Source organism: Salvelinus sp. IW2-2015, linkage group LG31 (genome assembly GCF_002910315.2).
Source record: "Salvelinus sp. IW2-2015 linkage group LG31, ASM291031v2, whole genome shotgun sequence".
Taxonomy (NCBI): Eukaryota; Metazoa; Chordata; class Actinopteri; order Salmoniformes; family Salmonidae; genus Salvelinus; species Salvelinus sp. IW2-2015.
The window spans coordinates 17,371,926-17,386,965 of record NC_036870.1 but is presented as its reverse complement, the minus strand read 5'-3'; the positions used below and the strand labels follow the sequence as shown (position 1 = coordinate 17,386,965).

Genomic DNA, 15,040 nt, shown 5'->3' with positions numbered 1-15,040 from the left:
CTACAGTGTGCCCAACCTTTGTTGAACTGAAATTGGTACTTAATGCAGTTTAAACCAAGTAAATGTTATTCTCCAAATCCCGTACAAATATATCTGATGATTTATGCATGGATGGTGCCTTCATTGATCCTGTCCACGCTTATAAATATCTGGGCATCCCGGATTGACGAAAAGCTCTCTTTCAAAAAGCATGTTGATGAGTTAAGAAATTTAGGATGAAAATGGGCTTCTTTTATAAAAATAGGTCATGCCTTTCATTAAATAGGAGAAAACTAATAATTCCGTTGACATTCATTCTGGTTATAGACTATGGGGATATTGTCTATATGACTATGAATGCAGCTGCCACTGTTGAAGCCATTGGACGCAGTTTATCATAGCACATTACACTTTATTACGGGTGATAGGTTCAGTACACATCACTGCATTCTGTATCAGAAAGGCTGGCCCTGAAATTGTCGTAGATGCGTTGGACTCTTTGTTTATAAAGACCTCCTGCATAAACTTCTGCCGTACCTTACTTCATTGTTAACTTATAGTATGACATCCCAGACCGGGTCTCTCTGTGGAGCCCTTCGATCTCAACGGAGTTGGGCACATCTACTTTTAGTTATTTTGCACCTTGTGTGGAAAGATCTCCAATGCACTTTAAAATTGGAGGAATTGGAGCCTTTAGGGCAGGGTTATTCAACCGGGGGTCCGCGGAGGTACTGCAGGGAGTCAAATCAAATGTTGTCACATGCGACGAATACAACAAATGCTTACTTACTTAAAAGCCCTTAACTATTTCTTGAACTGAAGTAAATACTAAAATAAACGGTTACAAAATAACGAGGCTATATACAGGGGGTACCAGTACCGAGTCAATGTGCCAAAATACAGGTTAGTCAAGGTCATTTGTACATGTAGGTAGGGGTAAAGTGACTATGCATAGATAAACCGCGAGTAGCAGCAGTGTAAAAAACAAAGAGGGGGGGGGGGGGGGGTGCAATGCCTAATAGTCCGGGTGTTGTTCAGCAGTGTTATGGCTTGGCAATAGAAGCTGTTAAGGAGCCTTTTGCACCTAGACTCCGGTACCGCTTGACGTGCGGTAGCAAAGGCCTTCCTCTGACACACCTAGTATATAGGTCCTGGAAAGCAGGAAGCTTGACCCAGTGATGTACTGGGCACCAAGGAACTTGAAACTCTTGACCAGCTCCACTACAACCCCGTCGATGTGAATGGGGGCATGTTCGGCCCTCCTTTTCCTGTAGTCCACGATCAGCTTCTTTGTCTTGCTCACATTGAGGGAGAGGTTGTTGTCCTGGCAGTGACCTCCTCCCTATAGGCTGTCTCATTGTTGTCGGTAATCAGGACTACCACGGTTGTGTCGTCAGCAAACTTAATGGTGATGTTGGAGTCGTGCTTGGTCACGCAGTCGTGGGTGAACAGGGAGTACAGGAGGGGAATAGGCACTCACCCCTGAGGGGCCCCTGTGTTGAGGATCAGCGTGGCAGATGTGTTGTTACCTACCCTTAGCACCTGGGTCCGGCCCGTTAGGAAGTCCAGGATCCAATTGCAGAGGGAGGTGTTTAGTCCCAGGGTCCTTAGCTTAGTGATGAGCTTTGAGGGTACTATGGTGTTGAACGTTGAGCTGTAGTCAATGAACAGCATTCTCACATAGGTGTTCCTTTTGTTCACCGTGCATGTATCAAATTTTATTGGTCACATACACATTTAGCAGATGTTATTGCGGGTGTAGCGAAATGCTTGCATACATATACAGTTGTTGCCAAAAGTTGAGCCTGACACAAATATTAATTTTCACAAAGTCTGCTGCCTCAGTTTGTATGACGGCAATTTGCATATACTCCAGAATGTTAGGAAGAGTGATCAGATGAATTGCAATTAATTGCAAAGTCCCCCTTTGCCATGCAAATGAACTGAATCCCCCAAAAACATTTCCACTGCATTTCAGCCCTGCCACAAAAGGACCAGCTGACATGTCAGTGATTCTCTCGTTAACACAGGTGTGAGTGTTGACGAGGACAAGGCTGGAGATCACTCTGTCATGCTGATTTAGTTCGAATAACAGACTGGAAGCTTCAAAAGGAGGGTGGTGCTTGCAATCATTGTTCTTCCTCTGTCAACCATGGTTACCTGCAAGGAAGCATGTGCCGTCATCATTGCTTTGCACAAAAAGGGCTTCACATGCAAGGATATTGCTGCCAGTAAGATTGCACCTAAATCAACCATTTATCGGATCATCAAGAACTTCAAGTAGAGCAGTTCAATTGCTGTGAAGAAGGCTTCAGGGCGCCCAAGAAAGTCCAGCAAGTGCCAGGACCGTCTCCTGAAGTTGATTCAGCTGCGGGATCGGGGCACCACCAGTACAGAGCTTGCTCAGGAATGGCAGCAGCCAGGTGTGAGTGCATCTGCACACACAGTGAGGCGCAGACTTTGAGGATGGCCTGGTGTCAAGAAGGGCAGCAAAGAAGCCACTTCTCTCTAGGAAAAACATCAGGGACAGACTGATATTCTGCAAAAGGTACAGGGATTGGACTGCTGAGGACTGGGGTAAAGTAATTTTCTCTGATGAATCCCCTTTCCGATTGTTTGGGGCATGCGGAAAAAAGCTTGTCTGGAGATGACAAGGTGAGCTCTTCCATCAGTCCTGTATCATGCCAACAGTAAAGCATCCTGAGACCATTCATGTGTGGGGTTGCTTCTCAGCCAAGGGAGTTGGCTCACTCACAATTTTGCCTAAGAACACAGCCATGAATAAAGAATGGTACCAACACATCCTCCTCTGAGAACTTCTCCCAACCATCCAGGAACAGTTTGGTGACGAACTGCCTTTTCCAGCATGATGGAGCACCTTGCCATAAGGCAAAAAGTGATAACTAAGTGGCTCGGGGAACAAAACATCAATATTTTGGGTCCATGGCRWGGAAACTCCCCAGACCTTAATACCATTGAGAACTTGTGGTCAATCCTCAAGAGGCGGGTGGACAAACAAAAACCCACAAATTCTGACAAACTCCAAGCATTGATTATGCAAGAATGGGCTGCCATCAGTCAGGATGTGGCCCAGAAGTTAATTGACAGCATGCCAGGGCGGATTGCAGAGGTCTTGAAAAAGAAGGGTCAACACTGCAAATATTGACTCTTTGCATCAACTTCAGGTAATTGTCAATAAAAGCCTTTGACACTTATGAAATGCTTGTAATTATACTTCAGTATTCCATAGTAACATCTGACAAATATCTAAAGACACTGAAGCAGCAGACTGTGAAAATTAATATTTGTCATTCTCAAAACTTTTGGCCACGACTGTATGTATGTATGTATGTATGTATGTATGTATGTATGTATGTATGTATGTATGTATGTATGTATGTATGTATGTATGTATGTATGTATGTATACACACACTTACTTGAAGTCGGAAGTTTACATAGACAAATACATTTAAACTCAGTTTCACAGTTCCTGACATTTAATCCTAGTAAAAATTCCCTGTCTTAGGTCAGTTAGGATCCCCACTTCATTTTAAGAAAGTGAAATGTCAAAAATAATAGTAGAGAGAATGATTTATTTCAGCTTTTATTTCTTTCATCACATTCCCAGTGGGTCAGAAGTTTACATACACTCAATTAGTATTTGGTAGCATTGCCTTTAAATAGTTTAACTTGGGTCAAACGTTGTGGGTAGCCTTCCACAAGCTTCCCACAATAAGTTGGGTGAATTTTGGCCCATTCCTCCTGACAGAGCTGGTGTAACTGAGTCAGGTTTGTAGGTCTCCTTGCTGACACTCAACACATTTTCTATAGGATTGAGGTCAGGGCTTTGTGATGGCCACTCCAATACCTTGACTTTGTTGTCCTTAAGCCATTTTGCCACAACTTTAGATGTATGCTTGGGGTCATTGTCCATTTGGAAGACACATTTGAGACCAAGCTTGAACTTCCTGACTGATGTCTTGAGATGTTGCTTCAATATATCCACATCATTTTCCGTCCCCATGATGCCATCTATTTTGTGAAGTGCACCAGTCCCTGCTGCAGCAAAGCACCCCCACAACATAATGCTGCCACCCCATGCTTCACGGTTGGGATGGTGTTCTTCGGCTTGCAAGCCTCCCCCTTTTTCCTCCAAACATAACGATGGTCATTATGGCCAAACATTTCTATTTTTGTTTCATCAGACCAGAGGACATTTCTCCAAAAAGTACGATCTCTGTCCCTATGTGCAGTTGCTAACCGTAGTCTGACTTTTTTAATGGGGGTTTTGGAGCAGTGGCTTCTTCCTTGCTGCGCGGCATTTCAGGTTATGTTGATATTGGACTCATTTTACTGTGGATATAGAAACTTTTGTACCCGTTTCCTCCAGCATCTTTGCAAGGTCCGTTGCTGTTGTTCTGGGATTGATTTGCACCAAAGTACGTTCATCTCTAGGAGACAGAACGCGTCTCCTTCCTGAGCGGTATGACAGCTGCGTGGTCCCATGGTGTTTATACTTGCTTACTATTGTTTGTACAGATGAACGTGGTACCTTCAGGCATTTGGAAATTGCTCCCAAGGATGAACCAGACTTGTGGAGGTCTGCAATTTTTTTTCTGAGGTCTTGGCTGATTTCTTTTGATTTTCCCATGATGTCAAGCAAAGAGGCATTGGGTTTGAAGGTATGCCTTGAAATACATCCACAGGTACACCTCCAATTGACTCAAATGATGTCAAATTAGCCTATCAGAAGCTTCTAAAGCCATGACATCATTTTCTGGAATTTTCTGTAAACTTCTGACCCACTGGAATTGTGATACAGTGAATTATAAGTGAAATAATCTGTCTGTAAACAATTGTTGGAAAATGACTTGTCATGCACAAAGTAGATGTCCTAACCGACTTGCCAAAACTATAGTTTGTTAACAAGAAATTTGTGGAGTGGTTGAAAAACAAGTTTTAATGACTCCAAACTAAGTGTATGTAAACTTCCGACTTCAACTATACACACACAAAAAATGGAGTTCTTTATTTCAATGTTTTTATGAATATAGCTAGCAACAGAATAAACACATTTTGAATGACATACCTACAGTGGAAAAGAGGAGTGTTATTTTTAATTATGTCAACTTTATTTCTCAACTCCTAATATTGTCTGACAGAGGCTTTGAAAAAGCATCCGCTTACCAGTCGGCTGGTAATCTTTCTTTTTTGGCTCTATTTAATCCGTATCGTGGAAGTTCAGCATTACTGTGGGGCAATGTTCTGGCGTCAGTGAATACTGCATTCATGCATATGTCGGCTCAATCGGAAAATTACCTTCACATTTCTATCGTGCAATCTATAACGCTTCAGCAAAACAGATTGAATAGAGCCCTTAATTTTTGCCAACACATCGCTAACCTTTGTTTAAACAGCTGCTATTAACAAAAATGTGTTTGGAGTTATCTTTATCTAATAGGCTGAGTTTACACTTCCTCAACAACAAAACTATCTACCAAATATATTATTTTTAGAATGTTGATACTTCTCCTTGCCATTCAGCTGATAAGACATTATATTTCTTTGCTAACATGGCGGTTCCTGGGTAGCCGGTTTGCCTGGGCACGGGTCCCTGTGCAAGAAAACGTTGAAGACCCCTGCTCTATGGCATTTCAGACTGCTATTAGGGGACCTTTTTACTCTATCGTGTGTCTGTTTATGATTGTGTTTTGCTTTTCATGTATTGGTTTTGTATGATAACGTGTATATGGATGTGCAGTTTATGTGTATATTGATGTGTATTGTTGTGCTAAACAGGGCTCACCTGGAAAAATAAACCTTGGTCTCAGTATTGACTCCCTGTCAAAATAAACCAATCACTGAAAATACAAGAGGCAACAGTTTCCCAACAAACCATGAACACAGCAAGGAAAACAGCCTCCATTATTCCAATAATGGGTCCAACTCCAATGATCATGACTATCGAACAAACACAGCTCCTTTCAGATATAACAGCTCAGAGATACAGTAGGTAGCAGCACTACTTTGGGTTTATAAGAGCTAGCTAACAACGCAGCGTGGGCTAGACACTTCCACCCCAGGGAAAGGCCTTTTTATAGATATGAAAAGCTTTAGAGACTTTGGCAGCAGTCACACACACACCATCACAGTCACACAACAGCTACAACACTAACACTGTAATGTGTAAAAGTGTTGAAGTCCCCGCCCACTCGCAGAAATCGAATTAGCATATTTTTTTAAATCCCCATACAAATCTGTCACTTTAAGCTAGAGATATATGTTTTTGAATTGGATGTGTTTCAATCCACCGATGTCGCACTTCTGCGGTGAAAAGTGACAGAGCTTGAGCGGTGTTTGTCAGACCATGAGATGTCCCGAAAACTTCGGGATGTCCCGAAAGTCTTCTCACAAAATCGTCTGCAGCGTCCGAAAAGTTTGGCCTACAAAAAAATTATGTATGGAAGTATATATGGAGACTGTTCAGTGCCAAAAATAAAGGGTTAAATACTTGTACATTTAAAAAAAAAATAATACTGATTCCTGATCTTTCTTTCTTGGGCTCCAGAGTGGTGCAGAGTTCTAAGGCACTGCATCTCAGTGCAAGAGGCGTCACTACAGTACCTGGTTTGAATCCAGGCTGTATCACATCCGGCTGAGATTGGGAGTCCCATAGGGCGGCGTACAATTGGCACAGCGTCGTCTGGGTTTGGCCGGCATTGTAAATAAGAATTGACTTGCCTAGTTTAATATAAAAAAAGTCCCATCTCTCTCAGATATGAAGACAGACACTTCAGAACAAACTTAATTTCGATTGTTTTGGCACTATCCACATAGTGAATATGTTATTCAAAGCGTTTGTATAGGCTAATAGCAGTAAGGGGTCTTAACATTCTAAATCAAATAGTTAAAATGGCCCTTGATATGACCTTCTTAAAACAATTCCATAAAGCTTAGTAGAGCCCCCTCCCCCCGGCTTAGAATGTTATGGGTTAAGAGAAGGAGAAAAAAATCCTTGGCTCTCAATCTAAAAAATTTACTCAGAGTAGACTAGAGGGAGTAAACAAAGAATCACCTGCACCTCAGATGGATTACAATAACTACTGGCACACTTCCTGAAGTGAAAATATCTTTAGAGGCACACAGACACACAAAACACTCATTAGCCAGCAGTTAATGCTGGGGCTACACATTGAGCGGTGCAAGCTAAAGTGAGGGGGGAGAGAAATAGGCATGAACAACAATTGGAATCCACTATTTTCCGATCTCAGAAGGTAAGCAGGGTCAGACTTGGTTAGTACTTGGAAGACTGCCTGGGACAATCAGGTTTTGCAAGCTTAGGGCGGCAGGTAGCCTAGCAGTTGGGCCACTAACCGAAAAGTCACTGGCTCGAATACCCGAGCCAACAAGGTGAGAAGCTGTATAGGCCTTGAGCAAGGCACTTAACCCTAATTTGCTCCAGGGGTGCCATACTACTGTGGCAGACCCTGTAAAACAACATTTCATGCACTTTTTATATACACAGTGCATTCGGAAAGTATTCAGACCCATTGACTCCACATTTTGTTACATTACAGCCCTATTCGAAAATGTCTTAAATCATTTTGTTCTTGGGGACCTTCAATTCTGCTGAATTGTTTTGGTAGCCAACCCCAGARTTGTGCCGTGACAGAATCCTGTCTCAGAGCTCTACGAACAATTCCTTTGACCTCATGGCTTGGACCTTATATAGACAGGTGTGTGCCTTTCCAAATCATATCCAATCAATTGAATTTAAACAGAGGTGGACTACAATCAAGTTGTAGAAACATCTCAACGATGATCAATGGAAACAGGATGCACCTGAGCTCAAATTCAAGTCTCATAGCAAAGGGTCTGAATACTTATGTAAATCATTATATTATTTTTTATACATTTGTAAACATGTCTAAAAACCTGTTTTCGCTTTGTCATTATGGGGTATTGTGTGTAGATTGCTGAGGAATTTTTTATTTAATAAATTTTTGGAATATGGCTGTGACATGGAAGGGGTCTGAATACTTTGAATGCACTGTACACACACACAGTACAAGCCTTCAACATTCAATTACTGTCATGAGCCTTAACGCTGAGAATGTCAGGAATCCAACAAGACGCTACCGCAAGGCCAGACACCCAGGGGCTACATCCTGAAGGGAGGGAGGGAGTACGAGTGTGTTTGTCAAAGTAAGGAAAATGAGTGGTAAGGAAAATGAGTGCTAGGGAAAAAAAGTGCAAGGGAGCAATAGCCAAAGAGCAATCTAAGGAAAACAAATGGAAGTGAGCGAGAGAGAGATGGGGAAGTGAGAGAGTGTGTGATGTTTGCACTATGATGACAAGACCGTTAAAACGAGGCTGGGGTGTGTGTGGCATTCCAAGTCAAGTATAATTAGATTTTGATGACTGGCATCTGAGGAACTCAGATGCCTGTAGTGTCCATAAGAAAACATGACATGCTTGCTATGGCAAAAAACATCCAGTTCAGGGAAACTGACAGGTTCATTAAAACCCCTAATTACCGCATGCAAAGAGTGTACATTGCATTTAAAGATAGTGTGAAAAGGGCATTTGTGGCCTTGGACCCATCTGCATTGTAGGTTTACTGGGTTGACTGATCTTTTTACATTATCATTTGCTTCATGGCTCCAGCAACTATGGTGATGCATAACCAGGCCAGCGCAGTACGGCTTGGCCAGTCTCAATTGTGCGAAAAAGAGAAATGTGTCCATCCATCAGAAACACCCCACAGACAGATTCGTCAATGAGTAATCCAGCACACATCTGCAAGGGATCGGTCTAGCCTCCTAATTATTCATACCCAAATGAACAGACTGTTCAATGAAGCATACTAAATAGAGATGTACGAAAATGAATTCCCCTTTTCAGCTACTTATCAAAGGAAGCATAGAGAACACAACTAGTGTGTGTTTACATCCACAGTGAGAGGATTATATAGAAGTGCAACACTGCAGGCTCCCTCAGTGGCAGGGGACAAAGACTCATCATTGACAGTTCTGACAACTGGGTTTGAATCCAGGTCTCCTACACCAAGCCATAAGACTGTACTAGCCTGCTGAGCTAACGCCTAGGCATTAGTTCGGGGAGCTAATGCAAGTCTTCAGGTCTCAGGCAAGACGACTTGTCACACAAGCTTGGTTCACTGAATTACTTCCGTTCTTTGACACAACCACCAGGTCTGGTCAGTCCACCAGTCCGGTCTCTGGTTAGAACATAGCTCATAGAGTCAGCCCCCCCCAAAGCACATACCTCCCGCCTTCCCTAGCACCTGGGCCACACGTGGTGATGTGGTTCTAAACCCCCATAATCCCTCTGAATTAACCAGGACTCCTTCCTCTTCCCCAATACCACAGCAGCACCATAGCAGGCACACTAGACTAGAGCAGGCCACAAAAAAACACCTATGGATTGAATGACTAAATAGTATTCCTTTGTTCATGGTCCTTTTCAGCTGCAGAGTGTAAAGCTAAAATAAATTACGTCGATTGTGCCAGCCTCTGCCAAATCCATAGCAGTCATATGCCAGGGTCATCGGCAAGCTAATTGTCTGTTTTGGAACTGGTGTGTGTGTCTGTCAGTTGTGGTCTGGAGAGCTGCTCCAACATGCAATCAGCTCGCTTCTCAAGGTCTAGACAGGATCATCATGAGCCACAGTTCCATAAAGTGAGTGTAGACTGACTGCATCACAGCAGCTTGTTGTCAGCAGCAGAGAGTCAATTCTGACCTCATTGAACAAGATATACACTACCTTCAGAAAGTACTCACACCCCTTGACTTTTTCCACTTTGTTGTTACTGCCGGAATTTAAAATGTATTCAATTGAGATTAGTGACAACCTACACATAATACCAAAATAGAAGTCTTCATAGAATGTTTTTTTTATTAATAAATTTTTTAAAAGCTGAAATGTCTTGAGTCAATAATTGTTAAACTCCTAGGTTATGGCAAGCATAAATAAGTTCAGGAGTAAAAATGTGCTTAACAAATCATATAATAATAATAATAATAATAATAATAATAATAGGCATGGACTCATTACGTGTTCAGTAATAATAGTGGTTAACATGATTTTAATAACTACCCCATCGCTGTACCCCACACAAACAATTATCTGTAGGGTCCCTCAATTGAGTAGTGAATTTCAAGCACAGATTTAACCACAAAGACCAGGGAGGTTTTTAAATGCCTCGCAAAGGGCAGCTATTGGTAGGTGTAAAAATAAAAAAAAGCAGACATTGAATATCTCTTTGAGCATGGTGAAGTTATTAAATTACACTTTGGATGGTGTATCAATGCACCCAGTCATCACAAATATACAGGTGTCCTTCTTAACTCAGTTGCTGAGGAGGAAGGAAACTGGCCAGGGATTTCACCATGAGGCCAATGGTGATTTTAAAACAGTTAAAGAGTTTAATGGCTGTGATATGAGAAAACTGTGACTGGATCAAAAACATTTTACTTACTCCACAATACTAACCTAAATGACAGAGGTGAAAAGAAGGAAGCCTGTATAGAGTAAAAATACTCCAAAACATGCATCATGTTTGCATTAAGGCACTAAAGTAATACTGCAAAAAGTGTAGAAAACATACTTTTTGTCCTGAATACAAAGCATTATGTTTGGGGCAAATCCAACACATCACTGAGTACCACTTTTCAAGCATGGTGGTGGCTGCATGATGTTACGGGTATGCTTGTCATTGGCAAGGACTAGAGTTTGTTTTAGGATAAAAAGAAGCGGAATACAGCAATAAGCACAGGCAACATCCTAGAGGAAGAAATTGGTTCAGTCTGCTTTCCAACAGACAATGGGAGACACATTCACCTTTCAGCAGGACAATAACCTAAAACACAAAAACACAAGGCCAAATATACACTGGAATTGCTTACCAAGACAGCAATGAATGTTCCCGAGTGGCCTAATTACAGTTTTGACTTAAAATAGTCTTGAAAATCTATGCGAAGACTTGATCAACAACCAATTTGACAGAGCTTGAAGAATGTGCAATATTGTACAATCCAGGTATGCAAAGCTCTTAGAGACTTAGCTAAAAAGACCCAGCTGTAATCGCAGCCAAAGGTATTGACTCAGAGGTATAAATACTTACAGTACCAGTCAAAAGTTGACACACTTACTCATTCCAGGGGTTCTTCATTTTTACTATTTTCTACATTGTAGAATAATAGTGAAGACATCAAAACTATGAAATAACACATATGGAATCATGTAGTAACCAAAAAAAGTGTTAAACAAATCGAAAATATATTATATTTTTGAGATTCTTCAAAGAAGCCATCCTTTGTCTTGATGACAGCTTTGCACACTCTTGGCATTATCTCAACCAGATTCATGAGGTAGTCACCTAGAATGCAATTCAATTAACAGGTGTGCCTTGTTAAAAGTTAATTTGTGGAATTTCTTTCCTTCTTAATGTGTTTGAGCCAATCAGTTGTGTTGTGACAAGGTAGTATACAGAATATATCCCTATTTGGTAAAAGACCAAGTCCATATTATGGCAAGAACAGCTCAAATAAGCAAAGCGAAACAGCAGGCAATCATTACTTTAAGAACATGAAGGTTAGTCAATCAGGAAAATGTCAAGAACTTTGAACGTTTCTTCAAGTGCAGTAGCAAAAACCATCAAGCGCTATGATGAAACTGGCTCTCATAAGGACCACCACAGGTAAGGAAGACCTAGAGTTACATTTGCTGTAGAGGATAAGTTCATTAGTGTTAACTGCACCTCAGATTGCAGGCCAAATAAATTATTCACAGAGTTCAAGTAACAGACACAGCTCAACATCAACTGTTCAGAGGAGACTGCGTGATTCAGGCCTTCATGGTTGAATTGCTGCTAAGAAACCACTAAAGGACACCAATAAAAAGAAGAGACTTGCTTGGGCCAAGAAACACAAGCAATGGACATTAGACCAGTGGAAATCTGTCCTTTAGCTTGATGAGTCATAATTTGAGACTTTTGGTTCCAACTACCCTGTCTTTGTGAGACGCAAAGTAGGTGAACGGACGATCTCCACATGTGTGATTCCCACAGTGAAGCATGGAGGAGGAGGTGTGGTGGTGCTTTGCTGGTGACACTGTCAGTGATTTATTTAGAATTCWAGGCACACTTAACCAGCATGGTTACCACAACATTCTGCAGTGATACGGCATCCCATCTGGTTTGCGCTTAGTGGGACTATCATTTGTTTTTCAACAGGACAATGACCCAAAACACACCTCCAGGCTGTGTAAGGGCTATTTGACCAAGAAGAAGAATGATGGAGTCACCAGACGTCAACCCAATTGAGATAGTTTGGGATGAGTTGTACCGCAGAGTGAAGGAAGAGCAGCCAACAAGTGCTCAGCATGTGTGCAATCTAAATTAGATATTTTCAATAAATTTGCAAAAAAATCAAAAAACATGTTTTTACTGTCATTATGGGGTATTGTGTGTAGATGGGTGAAAAATGTATATTTAATACATTTTGAATTCACGCTGTAACAAAATGTGGAATAAGTCAAGGGGTATGAATACTTTAAGGTACTGTACATACAGATATGAACTCTCTCTGTGGCCTTCAAGGTTCATTAGCACATGACAAGGAACTGCTTTAATATCTCCTGTCTCCTTAGATTGAGTGTGTTTGTTGTATTGCTACAGGCCGAACTAAGCACATCTCTTCTTTACCACTTAACTGGCCTTCCAGGACGCATGTCAGAACTGTGTGTATCATGTCGCACACACACACACACACACACACACACACAAGCCTACCTGCAGTTCGGTGGCGGATCCAAAGTAATGTCAGCCAACTCCTTCTGAATTCTGAAATAAAGCACAAAAATTAAAATGATATCATTACTCACATGGTCTTGATTATTACAGCAGATAACTAATATGAAACAAGCATAGCCACATGAAGTGTTTTGGGTGGGGGCTATGAGAACAAGATACATTGTCATGGCAGACAACCAAAATGTCCAGAAGGCAAATTTTACCAAAGGATTGAGACAGATATAGTAAAACAGGTTGAGGACAAACATACATAAACTACATTGTGCATTTTTTAAAGCTTTCCTCTTACCACAATTTAACAAAACACTTCAAGTGAATATGCAAATAAGTTAGCCTATGATTCAATGGATGACAATTTAAAAAACGTTTGACAACCGTGCACTGAAGATGGTTGAGAACATTTTAAAACGGTCGAAAAATATTTATATACGCAACCGAAATCAGAAAATTGTCCACTGCAAATCAAACACATAGTGATTTGATAGTGACACGCGCCAGTCAATGATAGGACGACACATTATATCAAGAGTGGCTGCGTGTGAGCTACTATATTACAAAATATCAACTCAATGAAACATGATTTATTTGACAGCAACAATCAGCCTAGTCCTTACCTTTTCGCGCTCGTGGAGAGGAGTTTGGAGGTCTTGCTCATGATGGCTTTGCTTTCTGCTCGTTTCTTAGGCGCGTTTATTTTTAACTGCTGATAAATTGAGGAAGAAGAACTAATGCTGGCACGCGAATCCTCATCCGACATAACGACCTGTACAGACAAAAATAAAAAGCAACATTCAGGCTACAGAAAAACAAACACACCTAAGATCTATACCCCCCAGTTCAGCAGCACTGCCAATATTCGATTTATGCTATCAATAACCAGCGGCAACAATCTTTAGCGTAACTGTTGTTAGGCTCCAAGCAACGATGGGTTCATAGGTTTACATACTCAATTCAATATGAACTTATCCTGCTTATAGTAAAATAATTATCCCCAGTCTTTCATAAGGCTCTAAGAGATTAACCTACTGACCTTATGCTAATGTTTGCACTGAAGCGTTATTTTAGCTGGGTTGTGCTACAACAAAAGGAGCACACGGCTCTTATTCATTACAGCCAAATAAGAACGATGAGGGTTGCCTATTGCCTCATTCCCTCAATTGATTAAATAGCCCAGTGTAGCCTAAAATGGATTGGGCAATGTCGCATTCGTTTGGGGAACTTTTCTCATTCCCACTGAGTGAGTATTCATTGACTTGATGAAACTTTCACTTTGAAATCAGATGCCCATAAGAGAATTTGCCGGATATTTATGCCAAACTAGTTGAATCTGTAGACCGAACCAATGTGTTTTACAATTCGACGTAATATTGGCATCTTTATCCCTCGACAGTCTCAGTCCAGTCTTTAGGACAGACCATTTCCTTCAATTTCCCCCGACGGATAGATCCCATCCATCGACGAGATCCAAATGTCGATCCCTCAGACGCGCCAAACAATACAATACGGATACATATTTCACGATATTTTAAAAGCATTCATTGTTAGATAGGCCCACCTTTTCTTTGTGTCTGTGAATGCCTGGACGCGTGCCTCTTGCAGAGCGGAAGTGTGGGTACAGCAGCAGACGTAGCTACAGTTATCCAGGGCAATGGATTCCCTCTCGGTTGGGTACACCCGATGACAACGTCAAATTGAGAGCTAGCTGAGCACTGCTCTAAAATTCGGGAAAAGAGAAAGTCAACAGACAGGTGTGCGCTGATTCTAACAGACTATTGTGGACATAAGCCTATACACTGAACAAAAATATAAACGCAACATGCAACAATGAAAAATATTTTGAGTTACAGTTCATATAAGGAAAACAGTCAATTTAAATAAATATATTAGTCTCTAATCTATTGATTTCACATGACTGAGAATACATGCATCTGTTGGTCACAGATACCTTAAAAAAAGGTAGGGGTGTGGATCAGAAAAGCAGTCCGTATCTGATGTGACCACCATTTGCCTCATGCAGCACAACGTCTCCTTCACATAGAGTTGATCGGGCTGTTAATTGTAGTCTGTGGAATGTTGTCCCACTCCTCTTCAATGGCTGTGCGAAGTTGCTGGATGTTGGCGGGAACTGGAACACACCGTCTGTCATACACGTAGATCCAGAGCATCTCAAACATGCTCAATGGGGGACATGTCTGGTGAGTATGCAGGCCATGGAAGAACTGGGAC

General features: G+C 41.5%; 1 protein-coding gene across 3 annotated transcripts in view; it reads right to left on the bottom strand.

Moving 5' to 3' along the window:
- Positions 1 to 15,040, bottom strand: part of LOC111956086 (ubiquitin-conjugating enzyme E2 E1-like) — a 114,127-nt gene that overhangs the window by 3,613 nt on the left and 95,474 nt on the right. Inside the window, exons 1-3 of one of the 3 annotated variants that reach the window (XM_023976518.3) lie at positions 14,370 to 14,557; positions 13,429 to 13,577; positions 12,794 to 12,844 (exon numbers count right to left, since the gene is read on the bottom strand). In XM_023976518.3, the coding sequence (XP_023832286.1) occupies positions 12,794 to 12,844; positions 13,429 to 13,571 (194 nt within the window). In that variant the 5' untranslated portion in view covers positions 13,572 to 13,577; positions 14,370 to 14,557. Of the gene's footprint in view, positions 1 to 12,793; positions 12,845 to 13,428; positions 13,578 to 13,844; positions 13,867 to 14,369; positions 14,558 to 15,040 lie in introns of those variants that run through there. The other 2 variants (XM_070436351.1, XM_070436350.1) reach the window with 2 other exon arrangements.